At 41.3% G+C, this 22,506-nt stretch overlaps 1 protein-coding gene across 1 annotated transcript in view; it reads left to right on the top strand.

Moving 5' to 3' along the window:
* Positions 1-12,454, top strand: part of LOC115138080 (inactive ubiquitin carboxyl-terminal hydrolase 53-like) — a 62,431-nt gene extending 49,977 nt beyond the window's left edge. The window contains exons 14-17 of the mRNA XM_029674536.2: positions 574-641; positions 7,471-7,540; positions 7,764-8,542; positions 8,788-12,454. Of these exons, the coding sequence (XP_029530396.2) occupies positions 574-641; positions 7,471-7,540; positions 7,764-8,542; positions 8,788-8,864 (994 nt within the window). The 3' untranslated portion in view covers positions 8,865-12,454. The remainder of the gene's footprint in view (positions 1-573; positions 642-7,470; positions 7,541-7,763; positions 8,543-8,787) is intronic.
* Positions 12,455-22,506: the final 10,052 nt, after the last annotated feature.

The raw sequence follows: 22,506 nt of genomic DNA, 5'->3' as shown, positions 1-22,506 counted from the left end.
TCTTAGAGCTAGTAACATAAGCATTTTCCTGCACTTGCTATAACAAATGCAAATCTGTGTACACCAGCAATACACTTTGATTTGTTAATGACTATATAGAAATCCATGTACAAATCTGTAAGTGAAATCTCACTAAGGCTTTAATATAGATCATCTCAGAGGCGATCGTGAAACGGTATCTAAACACAGTAGCTATTCTATTGGCATGCTACGATTCAGTGCTCCACTGCTGTTGGGGCACAATAAGTATTGACTTTTCTCAGTCTCCCGAATTCATCAATGCACCAGCCGAGAAGAGCAATGGATGTGAGCCATACATTTACCAAAAGAAAAAAGCTGTTTTTGTGGATTAGTATCGTATTACTCCACAATAAATCAGATACAGAACAAAGTAGTGTGGAGTAAAGTGGATTTCCGTGTTTACGCTAGCAGTTTAGATCCAATTTAATCTCTTTAAAAGGTCAGTTGGGGGGAAAACCTGCATGCGGAGAGACACCATACAAAGGGACATGCATAGAAAGGCCTTTGTCATGTGGCGTCAGCGTTTGACCCGACTCAATTTGTGTATTTCAGGGACCCTTTCTCTCACCGGAGAGGAGACGACTCCAAGGCCCACATCTTGCACTCCTCCTTCTCCTATGGTAAGTACTACAGGGTAAAGTTTCCCCTAGGTACAGATCTAGGATCAGCTTCACCTCCCCCCAATCCAAACCTTAACCATTAGTGGAGCAAATGCAACACACCCCCAATATCATTATTTAGGGGCAACTTCATCCCACTCCATGGTGGTAAGTAACTTCTGCTGCTTTTTGACTGACACCGATGTTAGACTGGTGTATACACACTGATGTTATACCAAGGGAATTGTGTTAAACATTGGGGTTAATCCTTTGTGGAAATTGGCCATTAGTTGTCCTGCCTCCCATGACGTTTTGTGCCAGTTACCTTTCGGCCCTCACTCCTTATTTGTTTTGCTTGTTTGTAAGTTCTCAGAAAAGCCAAAGCATCTGGCAAAATCCTCACGTTACACCCCACCTTGTCCTATTGTCCTTTGCCCAAAGCATAAACACTCAGAAAATATGAAATGAGGCAGCCGTGCTAATTTTGAGTCAATATTTTGGCTACCTGGATGAGATCTCATCTAGACTAAATGTATTGTTGTGTAGACGATGGGGGGAATGAGCAGCTGAAACTTTCCGATGGTAGGAAATATACTTTTCTGTCAGTCGCTTAACCCAATGTGTCTGATATAGAGGTAAAATAGACTCTGGTGCGGTCATTATCAGAGAATGATAATCTTTGTCATTACGTGCTTCAGAAGTTAAATTGTTTTGCCCCCGAGATGTTTATTGTGCAGTATAAAGTCTAGAGATATTAAGAAACACCACTCTGTAATTTTCTTGATTTATAGTCCCATCAGTTGTGCTAAGGTTAGAGCCCAATGGTGGCGATTTCTTATGCAAGTACACATGGGATTGGTTTCTCATTTGCTGGACCGGTCCTTTTCCAGAGCAAAGTTAATGTGTGCTTTGCAGTCCACAGAGAGTAATATGATGTGTTCTGCCCTGAACAATGCATGTATGAGCCTGAAAAGTGGTTAGGAGAAGGGTGAATATCAATGTATCCGGTATTTTAATACTTAACCCTTAATTTGCAATGTCATTTTTAACACTTAACACCTAGGCACCCAGTTTCAAAGAGAAGTGGAACAAATCTTACAAACTAATCAATAACTCCTGTGTCTGATTGAAGGCAACAAGCTTTTAGTACCAAAAACGAGTAAATACAAGTCAGGTTTACGACTAGTTATAATAGCTATTTTAGCCCCCAGAAGAGATGGAGGGAGATGAGTTGATATGAATAGCAGCAGGGGGGGCTCACCGCTCGGCCACCTCTCACATACTGTATCTGTTTTTCATCACGTTCCCACTGTCTGAACCATCCATTCCAAGAGAGAAATAGATTTGTTTTATAATGCTCCAATCTACGGCAGCCCTTTTAAACACCCGTCACCAATTCTCAGAATTGTCCGTGGAGTTTGTCCTTACAGAGCAGGAATGATGAGCGAGCTCACGGGGGCCTCCCAGCTGTGCCCAGCCAGGCAGAAAATGCCATGACCCGGCCTGTCAGAAGGTGGCATTCACACACACATAAATAAAATGCAATTTTCTGTGGCACCACACTTTTCCCCCTCCCCTCCTTTTATTTTGTCCTTTCTTCTCAATAACAACAAATGGGGTGAATGTGAGGTCTCAAACATCAGTGTTTAGAACAGCGGGATGGTGGGTTGGTTTTTACGTAAGTCTGGTGAGCTGACTAATCGAAGCGGAAAAGGGTTGTGTTTTATGTCTGGCCTGTGAGCGTCTGTGTGTGCAGAGCAGAGCAATCCATGTGGAAACACTCCCTGGCAAGGAAACAAACCCTTTTGAAGCCTTGACGTATTTATCACCGCTGCGATTTCTGATCCCCCTTAGGTCTTTTTTTTCTTCTGGATCTGTCATTTTTAGCAGTTTGATTTAAAACAGTGGGGATCAATTAAATCGTATTTTAATGCCTTCACAATTGTATTAGCTTATTGCACACACAGTAGGCCTACAAGAGAATCCATTTATATTATTGTTCGGGCACCACTTTGATTGCTGTGTTCTTGGCTTCCGGTGATATATAATCTGTAACAAAATGATTCCAATTTTCCAACTATTTCTTTCCAATTTTCCAACTATTTATATGCCAACTTTTTAGGGAGGCTGACTTGTTGATAACCGGAGTGTTCGATATTTGAGTCACCCTACTTGAGCCAGGGCTGTTGCCTCTACTCCCCGCCATTTGCAAATTGTATTGACAAGCTCCAGCAAATGTTTTTGAATTAAATTTGGCAGGAGTTCAGCTGTGAACCCGGCCTGCGCTGCAGATTCCAGAAGTCCATTAGAGGCTAAAATACTTTTTAAGATCAAAGCTGGCCAGGATTCAGTACAGACGTAAATAGTAAACACCATTTTATAAACAACAAACCTTTGTTTTGTCTGGATATTATGTTACGTCTACAAATGTAGAGTAGTCATAAAAGTAGAGAATATGGATGTTATGTCTAGATCACTTCTGGAACAGCCATCCAGACTTTGCCTACCTAAATGACAGTGTTACATTGTGTTTTTGTTGCCGAGATGCCAGCCTAACCACAGGGTGCTAAAATGGATAGAATGCCTTTAGAGAAGGCATTCTGTCTGTGTGAGGGCTTCGAAAGGTCAAGGCTGCTGGGAGATGGGTGGAAAGTCCAGCGTCTTCAAACGGCTGTATCCAAGCAGTAAATCATGCCCTCGCTTGATTTACTCCGATTGGCTCCTGTGGTTCCCCAGACACTCGTCTGGAGGCATAGACACACACTCTGTCGTGCTAATTTCTTGTTTTGCTATCGTGTTAGCACAACATCGCTAACACTTACTGAATATGGCCCCCCTTCTCCTTCCTCAGAATATCGACCTGTTTCATTCACAATGAAAGCCATATTGTGCAGTGTCAAACTACCCCAACTGAACACCTACATGCACCAACCTCTGTCACCAAGACACAAACTGTCTCTATTTATCAAGGCTGACAAATTATTTCTATGTAGGTGTTAATTTGTCTGTGAAAGACAGAATGTTTTGAGCAAACAACAATTTAAAAATATTAAAGGGGGATACCTAGTCAGTTGTACAACTGAATGCCTTCAGCTGAAATGTGTCTTCCGCGTTTAACCCGACCCCTCTGAGTGAAGTTAACGTCGTTGTGTTCAAGCATTTGTGGTTGCGTGTATTAGTGTGTCTAAGACATAAGGCATGCCTTTGTGTATGCGCGCCCACTGCTTTTGAGAGCACGCCTTGGCTCTGCTCCCTCAGCCTGTTTAGATGAAAAGAGTGCCTTTGGCTCCCAATGGGTAACCAAGCACAACCAAAGCATTTCCATGTTCAACAAAAACTTAATAGGACTCTTCTGCATATTAATTTCAAACAATTATCCAGTCATGTAAGCTACCAAATCTCTCTCTTTTTTAATACTCACATTTGAATGAAGATGGTAAATAGTTAAATCTATATTAAATTCATGGAAATTATTAACATAAAGCAGTTTCCGAGAAGGATTTCTTTCTCAGTCATGTGTTGTGTTACTGTACTTTGGTCTATTGCGCATCCAAAATGACACCCTGTTCCCTATACTGTGCACTACTTTTGACCAGAGCTCTATGGGCCCCGTTCAAATATAGTGGAATATTTAGGTAATAGGGTGGCATTTGGGACGAAACCTATGACTCAGCAAGTTGGGAGCTGGGTTGTAATGCTCCCAGGCTTAGAAAGCCCATTGACACCACTTAACAAGCCTGTGACTGATGTGTTAAACTTCGTGTTAATGCCCTGGGATAGAGTCCAAATTTATATTGCACCTTTCTGCTTGATGTTCTCAGACTGGTGTCCTATCAGCACTCCCATAAGCCATACCGAGTGGGTGGATTATGTTGAGTGATGAGACGATTTAATAAAAAAAGTGTCAATATTTTCAATATTCAACAATATGAACAGGCATTGGAGTTAATAAACTATTGTATTTATGAAATTCGTAATGACTTTGAAATGAATAATTGGTTAAATTGTCAGCATTTTAACAAACTGTCTGCCTAAGTAAATGTGGAGTTGACACCCCAGAGAACTGATCGATTAATGTACAGACTGATCGATTAATTTAAAAGTGTGAATTTGAGCAACGTGAAAGGTCAGTCGCTTGTGAGATCTGATATCTTTGAATCCCTGCCATCCACACCAGCTTGAGTTACATCCCTCTGATCAGTGTCTTATCTAGTTTCAAGCTGGAAAAGGAACTATCTTTAGGTGTCAATAAATACTCTCGACAGCTTTTGGGTCCTTTGATTACTCCGATGTACCATCAGATCGAGTTTAAACTTGTCAAAAGGCTTTACATTTGTTGCCATGGTTCTCTTTTTCTCCTCCCCATAATTGATTCACACGAAAACTGAATAGGTAGTGTGAATGCAAGTATAATTGATGTCAAGGAATATGAAGGACTGCAGATCAGCAGAAAACCCTGAGCTCTACAAATCTTGACTCGGCAATCTTGAAATTGAAACATCTGAAGTTGTTTCATTTAGTTGCTTCAACACAGCTATTTAAGACGTTCAAAAAGCTCTTAAATTCTGGTTTTATAATTTTTCATAACTGGGAGAGGTTGGAGTTTGTGACACCACGTGAGATATTTGGTAAGTAACCTGAGGCTCCTATATAGATGCTGAGCTATGATCATAGAGTTCTGAAACAATGTGATTAGTATGATGTTGATTTGATTCACAGGTGTCCTTTCGACTGCTCAGGATAGTCCCATTCACTGAAATGGGATCAGTGGCATCAGTGATTTTGGTCCACAGAAACAGTATCTTTGTATAAAAAATCACCACTGGAACACTAAATATTATGTACACAAACACCAGAGGCCATATTCTATCAAAGACAGTAAAGCTGGGTGTACACTACATGATTTTGGCCCTGATTTGGCTGTCCCAAACAGATTTTTGAGATCGGAGACGATGTCGTTGCCTACTCTCGAGCAAGAGCGACGACTACTACTAGTATGCGTTCACAAGCAATGTTATTCAGTTCAAAATGTTGGCTAGATATTTAAACTCTGTATGGCAAGCGTGAATGTCTGACTGAAAACATTTGAGGCTGCTTTGAGCCACAGCTTGTTTTGTTTAAAAAATAATAATAATTACATTTAAAAAAATATATATATAGTAGTCATAATACAAAAAGCGGCTCAGCGACGTTAGGATTTTGAAAGTAGTGTACACCTGGCATAACTGGGTTTCAAAGTGTGCTCTTTTGGATTCATCCAGTAAAACACATTTCTTTTTACAGTGTTGAACCAAAGAAGCATATTCAAAATATGCATTCTCGTTGTGTGGAAATATGCATTTTTCCATAGGGACACAAGCTTATCCATGTTGTTTCTTATGGCAGCGTTAGCCACACAGTTTCTGAACTATACTGTTGAACTTGTTGTGCCCGTAAGTGCGAAGAGATGGAACAATACCACATTACTTTATTAATGCACCGTATTACAGAGGTATGCATCACCTAAGTTGTTGGTCTCTAATGCTTATAGTTTTACAACTATCAGAGTGACCCCAACTCTGCCGTTAACCACTTAAGAGATTATTCAACCATTGATTTGATGGTAATCGAATTGCCGGTGTCTGAACCATTTTGGGATCTGGTTAGAGGCATTTCTCTAACCGGAGAGCCGCAGCTGCCTTGCTCTTTGTTACACAACAGCTATGCTCCCCAGTCCCCCTGGTTCTCTCGGCAACAGCCGACTGTAAAGAAGAGAGGATTTGCTACAGTAAGAAGCAATGTAGTGGAGGGCTGTAAACTGCAACCCACTTTGTTTTCGTATTGATATTGTTATGGTTGCTTGCCAAAATTTCAAACGACGGACTTGGCGACATAAAAGCACGCAGTGTTGAGAGGGAGAGAAAAAAAGTCAGATCCCAGCGTAATAAATGCATGCCAGCTGAAGGGTTTTAGCCAGCAATGCTCCTGCGGAGAGCACAAAATAAAGGTAAAGGTGAGACATCACAGACAGTCTAAGCCTTATAAATTGATGCACATTTTTCAACCATAAACTTTTAGCCACACTTCCTGTGAGAGTCCAAGGGCCTTAGAGGTTATATTGACGCACGTCTCTTTGCATTGACATGAAAGGTAAACATGCACGCCCCGACTTTCTTGCCCTAGTTTATTTTATTCGTGGTCATGCCCTTCTCTGCAACTGTCCCACTACCACTGATGGCTCCCTATTTAATCTGCTTGTCACTTGCTTTGTTGACATAGCTCACTGGGTCAGGCTCTGCCACTGGGGCCTAAATCTGCAAGGTGCAGAAAGTCCAGATGCTGGACACCCTCTGCCTGTCACATCCCCACCCCCCTCGGTTCAGGGTACGACCCTTTCCCCCTGTCCCCATCTCCCCACTGGGTTGAAGTCCTCACTTTGCATTAGCAAGGATTAGCATCATTAGCCTAAAGGCTAGCAGATTGGCCTGGGCTTTGGACTTTAGCTTTCTCTGAGGGGCCTTGGCCTCGCTCATGCCGGATCAGACAGTGGTACATGGGGCCCGAAGGCACTCTACCAGACTGCCTCTCTACTTTGATGTGTCCTCCCCCAGCACCGGGCTAGGCCCACAACCAAGTTAGATAACGTGTCTGTGCTAGAGGCAGGCAGGAAAATACTGTGAGTCTGTTCAAACATGGGATCAGAGCAGAGTCAGATAATTTTTTGGGGTTGTGTCAGTGAGGTTAAGGGTTAAAAATGTATTTTGAAAAGTAATTTTGAGTACTTGATTCAGAATAGGGCAGTCTTGTTTGTGTAGCTGTAGCAAATTAGTAGCAATCTACAAAATCAAATGAACTTATTATTATCGTCCAGGTGAACACCCAACAAAGTCTCCGGACCTGCAAGATGCACATCTCCTCAAATTGAGTCCAAGATTACAAAGGTAAAGCATGGTTATTGCATTACTTACAGTTGAGTGAAAGGGTTGTTTCTTTTGATTATTTGATCTGTAAACTGGATATAGAGTAAAGATTCCGAAGATTGGTCTCTGCTATTCACCCATTTTGAAGTACAGGTACTGATGCTAGTGACAAAGTATGCAATCTTATTCTGGATAGACTGTTTAATTGATGTGTGTTTTTTTTTCTCTCTTCTCCCTGCAACAGAAGACGAGCCTTCCGATATACGCCTGGAATTCTGGAGAGGAGGGACGGTATGGATGACGAGCAGGAGGATAATGTCGATGGCAGCCCCAGCCTGGTCAGCCCCTTTCCCCCATACCTGGCCAAGACCAGCTCTGAGTGGAACAGCTCCGACAACCTCGCTGGGCCCTTCTCCGAACAGGAAGAGACCAGGCCACTGGTCCCCAGAGAACCCTCACCCCAACTCCATTACCAAAACCTAGCCCCGCCTCTCCCCCCAAAGACTTACGCCCACCGATCGACAGACCAGTCGGATTTCCGCTCTTACCAGCTCCAAGAGCCCTCCCGGACGAGCCCCCGGAACGAGAGCAAAAATGGTCCGATCCTGTCCCTCTCCCACACCACCCTCCACAGGTGGATCGAGACGCCCTCCGAGCACAAGCTCTCGTCTGATGCAAGCTCCAAGTCAGGCTCGTCAGACCAGGACCGGAACGATCTGTCGGCCAGTGAGAGTGGAGAGGAGAGGTTTCCTAGCCCAAGGCCAGGGGATGACATAGATGGCCTAGACTCCCCGATCACACGGGGGATGGTTCTCCCCATGGTCCTCCCCACCACATACTTCTCCGTGGACAACTGTATGACGGACACATACCGGGCCAAGTACCACCAGAGGTCCACCTTATACAGGGACACTAAAGATGGGGAACAACACGCAGTGTCTGGTGAGAGCGACCTGGGAGATGGGTGGCTCCCCATCCCCGAGGCCCAACCTGCAGAGCTCCCCAAGAACCGGCCTGAATCAGGTAAATGGAATTGTCTGTAGATAATTTGCCACAGGACGTGGAAAACACTTGGAGCCCTAATTGTTTGTGGTCATACCCACTTCACCATTTGTTTACTATGACCAAAGTAAAAGCATGTTCCTGCTATAGATTTGTTCATCATCAATAAATGTTACCAAAAGGACCAGAACTTTCATTAAAGTCTATTAGTGTGGTGGATACTGTTTTCTTTGTGTGTTCTAATCTATGACTCTGGTCTTTTGCAGGTTACTCCACCAGTAAACATACTGCAAAATGGAATCCTGTAACACCCAAAGGACTTGATGAACATGGGTTTCTATGATAGAGACTCCTGTTGAAGGGCCTGGTACGAAAGCCACAGTTAAAACAATCATCTCCTCCTACAAGTTTTGAAACCTTCTTATGGTGATGCTTATTTGTACAGATCTCATATCAGAAGTCCAACATGAATCTGGAACGCCAAAGAGATTGGTAACTCCCAAAGGCAGTAACAACTAGTCTGAAGTGTACTTTTCAGTTCAGCAGTAGTCACAGGAGTCTTGCGCCACCCCGCAGAACAGTCTTAGTACCATTGTGATTGTGGCCACTAGATGGCAACAGCAGTAATTGTGGATTTGCACAGTAGAAAGCCCCAAAAACTACCGAAAGAGGATCTAAACCTAGGATGGTTATTGGTCTACGCAGGGACCTCCTCGAACTTACTTCCAAGGTCATCCACTGAGTTGAATCACAGAATGTCTCCCACGAAGCCACTTTTTCCCCTTAAGAGATTATCAAATAAAATACCCTTAACAATGACAATAACCCATCTCTAACCCATTTACAATTTACGCAGATAATTGATGGAGTGCTTGTATTTCTTTCTGGAATTATGCTAATTTCAGCGTTATACGGTTACTGTGCTACTTCTGCCTATGTGACAATGCAGGGTGAGGTAGATAAGCCTTGAGCAGGTTTTTAGTTTTAGTCTTCAGTGTGGATTCATTCATTCATGGAATAAGATTTTTTTCAGTTTGTGGACACTAGGGCTGGCACAATTACTGTTTAACTATGTGACCAACGATTATGGAATAAGACTGTCATGAAAATAAAATATCTGTCATAACTGTAAAAAATATATACATTTGCAAACAAACAGAAGACTGAAGACTGGGCGGCTGGGCATTCGTGCAGTTGAGTCCCTTTCTGTGGTAATATGGACTCTTAACAACGTGATGAAACTTGGTTGCTCCTTGCTGAAACAAGCAAGGGGGTGCCTATGCAACGCACCCCACAATGCAGCAGCACACAGAAATAGAATGAATAGACCAGGCTTGGAACCTCTAATCCTGGCAATTTGACTGGTAAACTCATGGGTAAACTCAATGGCTGCCTGGTATTGTGATGCAATATGTTCAATGGTTATGTAGATTGTTCATTCAAATGTGACTCATGCAATGAAATGTATTTTTTGTAATGTGAGTTGAATCAACAAATCACAACACATATTGATGGGTACTCTAGGTTGAATATAATATATACATCTTTACTTCCTACTTTGCGCAAAGATTGTGGATGAATGAAGATCATTCACTCGGGCCATTTACCATAGATTTTTTAAAAATCAGTTCCTGTCTACTTAAGGGGGTGGCTCTCCCATAGACACCAATGCAATAGCATCTGGGTCTGGTCTACTTAGTTCATTGACTTCCATTTAAAACAAAAAATGTGAAAGTGGGATTTCTCACTTCATCTTCCTTCTCTGCTATGTGTACACTCGCCTCCAGTCCACCCATTATGCGATAATTGACATGAATGGAGACACCTGTTCTATGCATTCTATGTATATGGCAGCACATGCAGTCAGGAGTGGAGAAAATGTGCATCTAAAAAATATATGATTATTTTTGCTGTTCTAATGTTATTACAGAGACTGCGGTTATTTGGCTGGCCAATTGCCGTCATCGGAAATTCCATGATCATCACAGCCCTAGTGTACACTCATCCATTGTTTTTGTAAGAGCCAGTTGGGGAAGACGAGAAGCCCTAAGGATTCCTAAAGATTTATAAAATTTATTAAAAATGATTATAAATTATATTTATATAATTTAAATGATATTCTGATTTCATCTCTTCAGTTTGTGTTGGAAAGGGAACGTTTAACAATGAAGAGAAAAAAATACTAAATGTGGATTTTTTTTTGTGGTGGTCTCTGAGGATAAATATTTTGCTAGCTAAGCCAGCCATGGTTAGGCCCTCAGAAACTAGACATCTGCCATTCAACAGTGACAGGGAAGACAACTAATCATATTTTGACTGGGTAGGACCGTTTTTACAGTATTGTTTTAAACATCCGCTTTTTCAAAGGCCTAGACACTTCACTCCTGATAGTATGAGCGGTAGCCTAGTTCTCCCACGGTCTAGCTAGCTTTTGTTGCCGTGTGCAGCGGCTGCAGCCACAACTGTTATCGAGGAGGATGTTTTTTTCTATTTTTTTTTAACATCACCCTTCAATATGAACTTTTTAAGAAGATGTTAAGTTTCACATTTTCATAGTTTGGTGAGTGTCACTGTTTTTGCAGCACGCGTGTTAGCTATCACTTTGAAAATATGCCTGTGAAACATTGTTGCATTTAAACTTTAGATCACTGGTTACTGTGTGTGCTTAACGTGATAAAATGTTTGCAATAGGAAGTAATAGTTGTACATTTAATGGTTGTGTTTTTGGTTATGATTGGGGGCTCCTGACACCTTTTGATGTGTCACTTATCGCTAGGCTATTGCTGATAGTGATGGTGTTAGGCTGCCACAGATTGTTTAAACTGTTGTTGTTGGTCGCATTATTCCGTGATGGCGTGACAGCCTGATGCGTGGCTCAGGTCTGTTTGATGAATTAATGATGTCATCAAAAAACATTGCTACTCTTGCATTAGAGTTAGTGTAAATTAAGTGTAAATGTTACCTTTTTTGGGGGGGGGAGATGTTTTAACCCCAATAAAGTCCAATAGTCATGGTTCGTAGGAGCACTACTTTAAAATGGATCCCAAGGGTCCCCTTATGTGGCCACCGAGGTGTTGGGTGAATCTGTTCTAGTCAGAGGTTGAATGCGAGTTTAGGGATTGTTAGGAGAGAAACGTCTCAATTCATTGGCATTGGCACAGTATGTTATCTGCCTTTCAACTGTGTATTCACTAGGAAGCAAATTGCCGAAGTGGGGAGGGACTAACCAGACTTGTCCAATAAGAATCGCAAATTTTCATAAACATTCGCTGCTGTGTTTTATACGTTTTTCTATTCCTAGTTCGGATCGCAATCACTTTCTAGATATAAGCTTATTTGTCTGCTCTTTTTAATGTTGCTCCTGTCCATACTGGGTAGTATGTTAAAGGTATGTTAGGTCAAACCATGCTTCTATATATTTGTCTTCTACTCCTGCGTCAAATACATGAGTTAAATACTTTAGGTGTGTTTCATTTAGTTTTCCCCATACAATTGAACCAATAGAATTTGTTCCAAAAGTCCAAACTCCAAGCTAAATCAAGCCCACCTCAAACTGGTAAGTATTTGACATATGAATTTGACCGAGGTCTGTTGGTTTATCTAATCTTAAGCCTAAACCTCAAGGATGGATTGAGTAATGGATTTTAAGAGTGTCTTAATGAGGTAGAAAAGGCCTGCTTTTCCACAGGTATTGTGCTTGACCCCCAGAGATGATCACATTGGCTAGTGATGCTGTAAAAAGTTATATTTATTTCTGTTGTCAAATATGTTTTATATATTGCTCGGCAGACTTCACTGCACAGTGCCTTTTCTATTTTTCTATGTTAGAGAAGAGGTGAAATTAGGAGCCATTATTTGTACAAAACTGCTTTTATAACATTTGATTTAATTTTTGATTAAAAATTGTTTAATAAACCATTTTATTTAACCATAGCATTGTCTACATGTTTTATTTTAAACCATGAAATTCCCACTATTTTAAGTTATTCTCATTACATCATTAATGTAAATAAAAAGCCTACTTGGGGTAAATGTGATCTCTGAAAAACAAAATCTTACGTAAACTATTGTATTTTATGGATACATCTGTCCATGAGAGATTAGGGTAAATGCAATTGAACACCCTATATGAAGTTATACATTGTATTGTAAGAGTAAATGGGAAGCTGAGTTTTGATATATGGAGCACAAAAGGTTTAGCAATAGAGGCTTGGAAACCTGAAGCTCTGCTGCCATCTACTGCATGGAGGAGATGTGGACAACATGTAAACAAAGGGTGTGTACCAATGTCTCCTTTCTCCAGAGGGGTACACTACGAAGAAAGTTAATCTATTCAGGAGTTTCTAAAGCTAGCCAGCTAGCTTCCCTTCCAGCTCAGGCTTGTAAATGCGCATGCATGTCGCACGTGGCTAGTTGAACGCCGAACTCTTCATTGAGATGATGAAGCATCAATCAAAGGGCAAGTCAGTGCCACATTTTCATTTGTGTTGAAATTAAAATGAAAGAAAAGTTCATTTCCAAATTCAGCAGGCTACTACGGCAGTCCAGAGAGGACATTAGTACATTCAAAGTATTCAGACCCCTTAGACTTTTTCCACATTTTGTTACGTTACAGCCTTGTTCTAAAATTGATTAAAGAGTTCCCCATCCCCTTCAATGTACACATTTTTTTAATACATTTGTATATAAAAAACGAAATATTACATTTACATAAGTATTCAGACTCTTTCCTCAGTACTTTGTTGAAGCACCTTAGGCAGTGATTTACAGCCTCAAATCTTGGGTATGACTCTACAAGCTTGGCCCACCTGTATTTGGGAAGATTCTCCCGTTCTCTGCAGATCCTCTAAAGCTCTGTCAGGTTGGGTGGGGTGTGTCACTGCACAGCTATTTTCAGGTCTCTTCAGAGATGTTTGATCGAGTTCAAGTCCTTGTTCTGGCTGGGCAACTCGGGGACTCTGGTCTTGACTGTGTGCTTAGGGTTGTTGTCCTGTTGGAAGGTGAACCTTCACCCCCAGTCTGAGGTCCTGAGTGCTCTGGAGCAAGTTTTCATCAAGGAGCTCTTCTGTACTTTGCTCAGAATATCTTTCCCTCTATCCTGACTACTCTCCCAGTCCCTGCTGCTGAAAAACATCCCCACAGCATGATGCTGCCACCACTATGCTTCACCATAGGGATTGTGCCATGTTTCCTCCAGACATGAAGCTTGGCATTCAGGCCAAAGAGTTCAATCTTGGTTTCATCAGACCAGAGAATCTAGGTTCTCATGGTCTTGAGTCTTTCGGTGCCTTTTGGAAAACTCCAAGCTGGCTTGAGGAGTGGCTTCCGTCTGGCCACTCTACCATAAAGGCCTGATTGTTGGGGTGCTGCAGAGATGGTTGTCCTTCTGGAAGGTTCTCCCATCTCCACAGAACTCTGGAGCTCTGTCAGAGTGACCATCGGGTTCTTGGTCACCTCCCTGACCAAGGCCCTTCTCCCCCGATTGCGGAATTTGGCCGGGCAGCCAGCTCTAGGAAGAGTCTTGGTGGTTCCAAACTTCTTCCATTTAAGAATGATGGAGGCCACTGTGTTCTTGGGGACTTTCAATGCTGCAGAAATGTTTGATACCCGTCCCCAGATCTGTGCCTCGACACAATCCTGTCTAGGAGCTCTACAGACAATTCCTTTGACCTCATGGCTTGTTTTTTTCTCTGACATGCACTGTCAACTGTGGGACCTTAAATAGACAGGTGTGTGCCTTTCCAAAACATGTCCAATCAATTGAATTTACCACAGGTGGACTCCAAGTTGTAGAAACATCTCAAGGATGATCAATGGAAACAGGATGCACCTGAGCTCAATTTCGAGTGTCATAGCAAGGGTCTGAATACTTATGTAAATAACATATTTAAGTTGTTTTATATTTTTATACATTTGCAAAAAAAAAACATGAAAAACCTGTTTGCGCTTCATCATTATGGGGTATTGTGTGTAGATTGATGAGGATTTGTTTTAATTTAATTAATTTTAGAATAAGTCTGTAACGTAACAAAATGTGGGGAAAAGGGAAGGGATCTGAATACTGTATGAATGAAATAAATAATTTCCTTATGTCGATCACAACTTACATTTCATGATCACTATATAATTTTTTTTTTGTCAAGATCACAAAATAAACTCTATAAGAGTGCACATATTGATAGTATGGCTGAGGCAGCAGAGCCCACTGTGGATCAGTGTGTACTTTATTAATTAATTGCTACACTAAAGGATGGTACATTATATGCTAACATCATGCTTTCATTTGTATTTGGAGCTCATTATCAGTTTATAAATTAGAATCTTAGCAAGCTAAATGTCCCTTACCTTGAGCTAAGAGCTTGTGGGGAAAGCTAAGCCCTCGTGGGGCATTTAAGCCCTGAATGATGTCTGACAGGCAGCCCTGTCTCCCAGGCTGTCTTCCACCCCCAAAACTACAGCCAAGGGCATGCAAGAAACAACACCCCTAACTGGGCTAGTCTTGTGAGCGAGCTATCTAGCTAATTAGTTCTGTTATCAATGCTGGTTGTTAGCTTGCAAAACTAATGTGTATAATTGTAAGGGATGCTTCATGTTTTACATTTACAGAGTGGATGAGCTCCATTCCTGACAGGCTGATCAGATTCAGTAGCAGCCTCAGAGGCTGATAAGTCCGGATCCTGCCTTGAAGGCTGTCTGCAAGGAGCCGGACACATGAAACAGCCTACAAGGCAGCATCTTGATTTATCAACCTCTGAGGCTAAAATTTAATCTGATCAGCCTGTCAGGAATGGACCTCACCCACTGTAAATGTAAATATCCACAAAACATGAAGTGTTCTCTATAATTACACACATCCGTTATGCAAGCTAACAACCAGCATAGCTAGCTATCTCACAAGACTAACCAAGTTAGCTGCGTCGTTCCTTGCAGGTTGTGGCAGCCTGGGAGACAGAACTGCCAGTCAGGCATCGTTCAGGGATTAAATGCCCCACGAGTGTATTGCGGTCAAAACAACTTTTGTTATGTCGCGATCACAAGACTATTATCTTGTGATCTCGACGAAACAACTTTTGTTATGTAGTGATCATGAGATACATGAGTTGTGATCTCAACATTAGGATAATCATTTTTTTTATTCATACAGTTGAAGCCGGAAGTTTACATACACCTTAGCCAAGTACATTTCAACTTAGTTTTTCACAATTCCTGACATTTAATCCGAGTAACAATTCCCTGTCTTAGGTCAGTTAGGATCACCACTTTATTTTAAGAATGTGAAATGTCAGAACAATAGTAGAGAGAATGATTTATTTCAGCTTTTATTTTCATCACATTCCCAGTGGGTCAGAAGTTGACATACACTCTATTCGTTTTTGGTAGCATTGCCTTTAAATTGTTTAACTTGGGTCAAATGTTTCGGGTAGCCTTCCACAAGCTTCCCACAATAAGTTGGGTGAATTTTGGCCCATTCCTCTTGATAGAGCTGGTGTAACTGAGTCAGGTTTGTAGGCCTCCTTGCTCACACACTCTTTTTCAGTTATGCCCACACATTTTCTATAGGATTGAGGTCAGAGCTTTGCGGTCCTTAGGCCATTTTGCCACAACTTTGGAAGTATGCTTGCTGTCAATGTCCATTTGGAAGACCCATTTGCGACCAAGCTTTAACTTCCTGACTGATCTCTTGAGATGTTGCTTCAATATATCCACGTAATTTTACTTCCTCATGATGCCATCTGTTTTGTGAAGTGCACCAGTCTATCCTGCAGCAAAGCACACCTACAACATGATTCTGCAAACCCCGTGCTTCATGGTTGGGATGGTGTTCTTCCGCTTGCATGCCTCCCCCTTTTTCCTACAAACATAACGATGGTCATTATGGCCAAACAGTTCTATTTTTGTTTCATCAGACCAGAGGACATTTCTCCAAAAAGTATGATCTTTGTCCTCATGTGCAGTTGCAAACCGTAGTCTGTTTTTTTATGGTGGTTTTGGAGCAGTGGCTTCTTCCTTGCTGAGCGGCCTTTCAGGTTATGTCGATATAGGACTCATTTTACTGTGGATATAGATATGTTTGTACCTGTTTCCTCCAGCATCTTCACAAGGTCCTTTGCTGTTGTCCTTGGATTGATTTGCACTTTTCGCACCAAAGTACGTACACCTCTAGGAGACAGAACGCGTCTCCTTCCTGAGCGGTATGACGGCTGCGTGGTCCCATGATGTTTATACTTGCGTACTATTGTTTGTACAGATGAACGTGGTACCTTCAGCCATTTGGAAATTGCTCCCAAGGATGAGCCAGAGTTGTGGAGGTCTACAAGTTCTTTTCTGGAATCTTGGCTGATTTCTTTTGATTCTTCCATGGTGTCAAACAAAGAGGCACTGAGTTTGAAGGTAGGCCTTGAAATACATCCAGAGATCAAATTATGTCAACTATCCTATCAGAAGCTTCTAAAGCCATGACGTCATTTTCTGGAATTTTCCAAGCTGTTTAAAGGCACAGTCAACTTAGTGTACGTAAACTTCTGACCCACTGGAATTGTGATACAGTGAATTATAAATGAAATAATCTGTCTGCAAACAATTGCTGGAAAAATGACTTGTGTCATGCACAAAGTAGATGTCCTAACCGACTTGCCAAAGCTATAGTTAACAAGAAATTTGTGGAGTGGTTGAAAAACGAGTTTATGTAAACTTCCGACTTCAACTGTATGTCCTCTCTGGACTTCCATATTTGACACAAGGGTTGTGATACAACTGCTATTTTTGTGATACAATGGAGAGTTGGTCCACACACAAATGTTAACACAACCATTGTGCTGTGTCTTCTACATACTTGTGCTGTTATTTATGTGGATAAAAACGGTTTTAGCACGTGTTATTCAACCAGCTTTGTGTTATCACAGGGCCCATGAGAGATTATTAATACACACAACAACTTTGTTTAGACCGTCGTGGTGACATGTACAGTACAGCAAATGTTGCCAGTGTGCACTCTCGACTTCTACTGACATTCCACCATCTTGTGGTCTTACTGGGGCTGACAGTGTTTTCTGAGTTCAGCAGTCAGAATGTATCTAAACTGTTAACTGCAGCTGTACGTTTTCCAATGAAACCTGCCCATCAAGCCACTGTTATTAGGTTCATGACTCACAACTAAGCACTACTTGGAGGAATCGTGTCAGGATTAAAGATCCATGTACTGAGATTCTTTGTTTGGCTGATCCTACTGTAACATTGTAACCTCCTGTACCATATTACTAATTCCATCCAACTCTTTCAGATGGATGAGGGATCATCAAACGTGTAAAGGAATTAAGGGTTGTTTTGTCTATATCTCAATTGCATACACTTATTCAACCAGCTTTGTGGTTTTTAGCATGACCTTGACAGCTGACTACAAAGCAACTATAACATTTGATTAATACCCATATTTCTAGAGTCCCACATAAAGGTCGGTTTTTCATAGTACTCATGATTCTCTTGGAAGATGTTGCATGTTCCAACACAGGTGCTAATGTCATGCTCACCAATTACCCCATCTAAAAGTCACTGTGTTGGCCCCAAACCCCTGCAGGGAAACAGGCAGGCAAATGATATGCTTATTGGTCACCAGATGGACTGGTCCCTCAGGTAATTAACTGACTAAACACTTGACAAAGGAATGTCCACACTGATGAAGAGCTCACTCAAGGCTTTGTTCATTTATGGGAAGAGATGGAGTCCCCAGACGGTGCGCTACCGAGACGGAACGTGGTCTGGAGAGCAAGAGGGCCACCACTCATTTAGCAGGTATGACAGCTCCCCCGACCCGCAGGGTTACACTAACTTGACGTTTGGCATCCCCAAAGAGAGTTGACTGAATAGTGTTTCACTTCAGATATTTTAAAGTTCCCTGCTTAAAGGTAGGCCCAGTAAGATGACATCATTATCATCAAGGTAGACCTAGCAAGATGACATCAACGTACACAAAGTTCCCCAGGGCAACTTCCTGCTTACAGACATCAATAGCATAAAAATCAGACAAGACTGACATTATTGGCACAAATTGGTGAATATGAATCTTTTAATTCAAGATGTCTGATACAAACTATCTGATACTGTACTTCACAATGTATTGTGCTATATACCATTGTTTTATAGTTTCTTTATGAAAAATACCCATATTTTTTGGCTCTCACATAAACAAAATACATACAGTACAGCGTATATTGTGGTCTATCTATAGCCTAGGGGCTGGATTCAATCCATATTGCCGAAGATTTGAGTTCAAATTCAAATGTAATTTCCGATTGAGCAGACATGCAGCATTTACAGTGAATGCATTCTCTGCGAACATGGGAACATTGCTTTTCAATTTCAATTGAGCTATAACGCGAATCTTCCACCCTACTTCTGCATCACGGATTGAATCGTGCCCTAGGTTCCCAACACATAACCTTAAAAATAAAACCCTTTTTGACCAACAACATTGCATAGAGACAGCCAACACTGTGTGGCATATCCCCAGTCTGTCTTATTGACTAACTAAAAGGCGGCGGAGGCCGAGATGTCACAGGAACTGCGCAGCTCTTGACGCTCTGTCACAGATAAGCATCACCTTTTCCCCTCAAAGGCCCCTGGAATATTGAACACCTGGAAACGAATGGTGAAAGCATTTGAACTGCTTTCTAGCCAAGCTAGATAAACCCATGCTAAGCCGTGATTGCCTTTAATGTGATTCTGGGGCAGTTTAAGACCATATGTAATGTTATTGGCACCATGGAACAAAATCCAGATTAAAGGAATAATCCACTCAAAAACAATATATATATATTTTTTTTCATTAGTCCACAGTTGATACAGTCCCAAAATGTTTTGCATGTCAACAATCATGTTTTCAAGATTTAGACTTTCAAAAGGCAAATTGTAATTTGCCACATGATGATACATTTTGTTACATATGATGCATTTTGCATCATCGTGATGATGGGGCAAGTTACAATTTGTCCTAAATCTTGAAAACTTGATTACTGACATACAAAACATTTTGGGACTGTATCAACAGTGGACTAATGAAAAAAAATACCAAAAGATGTTTTTTGAGTGAATTATTCCTTTAAGTGTACTGCTTATTATTAAATATTGTCCGGGTTATCAGATTGGGAGGTGTAGTTATTGTGTTTCACAAGCATGCTTTTGAACTGTTCCAGCTGATATGTATCACATCCTTTCTCGAAGCCAATCTAGCATTCTTTGCTTTGTCTTCACTCTTGTATTTCTTTCTATCTTCCATCCCTCCATCCATCTCTACATCCTACACCAGGGAAGATAATCAAGGACAACAACCACCCGAGCCACTGCCTGTTCAACCCACTATCATCCAGAAGGCGAGGTCAGTACATGTGCATCAAAGCTGGGACAGAGAGACTGAAAAACAGCTTCAATCTCAAGGCCATCAGACTGCTAAATAGCCATCACTAGCACATTAGAGGCTGCTGCCTTATATACAGTACACTACCGTTCAAAAGTTTGGGGTCACTTAGAAATGTCCTTGTTTTTGAAAGACAAGCAAATTTTTGGGCCATTAAAATAACATCAAATTGATCAGAAATACAGTGTAGACATTGCTAATATTTTAAATGACTATTGTAGCTGGAAATAGAAAATTATCAGAGGCCCATTATCAGCAACCATCGCTCCTGTGTTCCAATGACATGTTGTGTTAGCTAATCCAGGTTTATCATTTTAAAAGGCTAATTGATCATTAGAAAACCCTTTTGCAATTATGTTGGCACAGCTGAAAACTGTTGTTCTGATTAAAGAAGCAATAAAACTAGCCTTATTTAGACTAGTTGAGTATCTGGAGCATCAGCATTTGTGGGTTCGATGCCTAGAAGGCCAGCATCCCGGAGTCGCCTCTTTACTGTTGACGTTGAGACTGGTGGTTTGCGGGTACTATTTCATGAAGCTGCCAGTTGAGGACTTGTGAGGCGTCTGTTTCTCAAACTAGACACTCTAATAAACTTGTCCTCTTGCTCAATTGTGCACCGGGGCCTCCCATTCCTCTTTCTATTCTGGTTAGAGCCTGTTTGCGCTGTTCTGTGAAGGGAGTAGTACACAGCGTTGTACGAGTTCTGGAATAGCCTTCATTTCTCAGAACAAGAATAGACTGATGAGGTTCAGCAGAAAGATCTTTGTTTATGGACATTTTGAGCCTGTAATCAAACCCCCAAATGCTGATGCTCCAGATACACAACTCGTCTAAATAAGGCCAGTTTTATTTCTTCTTTAATCAGAACAAAAGTTTTCAGCTGTGCTAACATAATTGCAAAAGGATTTTATAAAGATCAATTAACCTTTTAAAATGATAAACTTAGATTAGCTAACACAATGTGCCATTGGAACACAGGAGTGATGGTTGCTGATAATGGGCCTCTGCACGCCTGTGTAGCTATTCCATTAACAATCAGCCGTTTCCAGCTACAATAGTCATTTACAACATTAACAATGTCTACACTGTATTTCCGATGAATTTGATGTTATTTTAATGGACAAAATGTTTTGCTTTTCTTTAAAAACCAGGACATTTCTAAGTGCCCCCAAATGGTTTGAAAAGTAGTGTGCATAGGCTTGAAATCACTGGCCATTTTAATAATGGAACACTAGTCACTTTAATAATGTTTACATATTTTGCATTTCTCATCTCGTACATATATACTGTACTCTATCCTATTCTACTGTATCTTAGTCTATGCTGCTCTGACATTGCTCATCCAAATATGTCTATATTCTTAATTTCATTCCATTACTTTAGATTGTGTGTATTTTTAGATATTACTTGTTAGATATTACCACACTGTTGAAGCTAGAAACACAAGCATTTCGCTACACCCACATCTGCTAAACATGTGTGTGACAAATAAAATTTGATTTGATTTAGAATAAACTACTTTATTCACCTCCTCGTCCCTTAGAGGGCAGCAGAGGACAACGAAAACTAACGCCCTCTGCAGTCACCTGTCTCTCCAAAATTATAACAGAATCCATAATAAGCAGGTTAAAGATATTTCTCACAAAAATACATTTCATCTACAAAATAAGGACCTCTAATCTCAATAATCCCTGCATGCAATCAGCCTGGAATTGTATTTATAGTTTGTTATTTGCTGTAGTAATTGCGATGTCTCGACCGCAGCCCATTTTGCTAATCATAGCTAATTGGCCTACCCTCCCTGCACAATTTCTATGCACAAATAGTGTATTGATCTCAGGACTGTCTCCATTCGCGTCTAGGAGAGAACCAGGCTGAATGGAAATTGCACGGCTCACGTCTTCTCCAATCTAAGTTCCTATTTTCAGGCTGGCGTTGCGAGGCAGTCGACCGCGTTTTGACTAAAAACAAACTGACGTGCCAGCTGACTATTTGAGAAGGAGAAGAGGGGAAGGAAATAATGAAAGACTGATAGAGATGTGATGATGCCTTTGTAAAGTTCCTATGAGACTAGTGATTCGTTGTCATCAATTATATCAAGTCTGTCAACGGTATGGTTGCAATCGAGGTAGACGAGTGTACTAGACGCCACAATTCATTGATTAGGTGTCAGGCTTGTGATTAATTGAGGGGGTTACTATTTTCTTTAACTCCAAGGGTGAGTACACTCCCCTAGATGATCACAAAACCCCTATTGATGAGACGTAACGTAGAAAACTAAAAGGAAGTAAGGTGTCCATCTCTATCTTTCCTGCCATTTGGGTAGAAGTCTCCTCCTGATTGCATGGGTTGTCTGTCAAAGACAGAGTTTGGGTGTTTGAGTCTTGGCTGACTCAGAGAGTTGTGTATGTGTGTGTTTCCTCTTCTGACTCGCTGCCTGTCAGGCGGCTCCTCCTCTGCAGCTGACTTACTTCATTAGGAGCCATCAGCCAGGCTGAGAACACTGTCAGAGGCAGGCTTCTGCTTTTTCATTTCCCCCTCTCTCTCACTTCTCTCTCTCTTTTCCCCTCTCCCT

Source organism: Oncorhynchus nerka, linkage group LG12 (assembly GCF_034236695.1).
Source record: "Oncorhynchus nerka isolate Pitt River linkage group LG12, Oner_Uvic_2.0, whole genome shotgun sequence".
Lineage (NCBI taxonomy): Eukaryota > Metazoa > Chordata > Actinopteri > Salmoniformes > Salmonidae > Oncorhynchus > Oncorhynchus nerka.
Note: the sequence above shows the minus strand (reverse complement) of the source record. Positions and strands in the feature narration are given on the sequence as shown.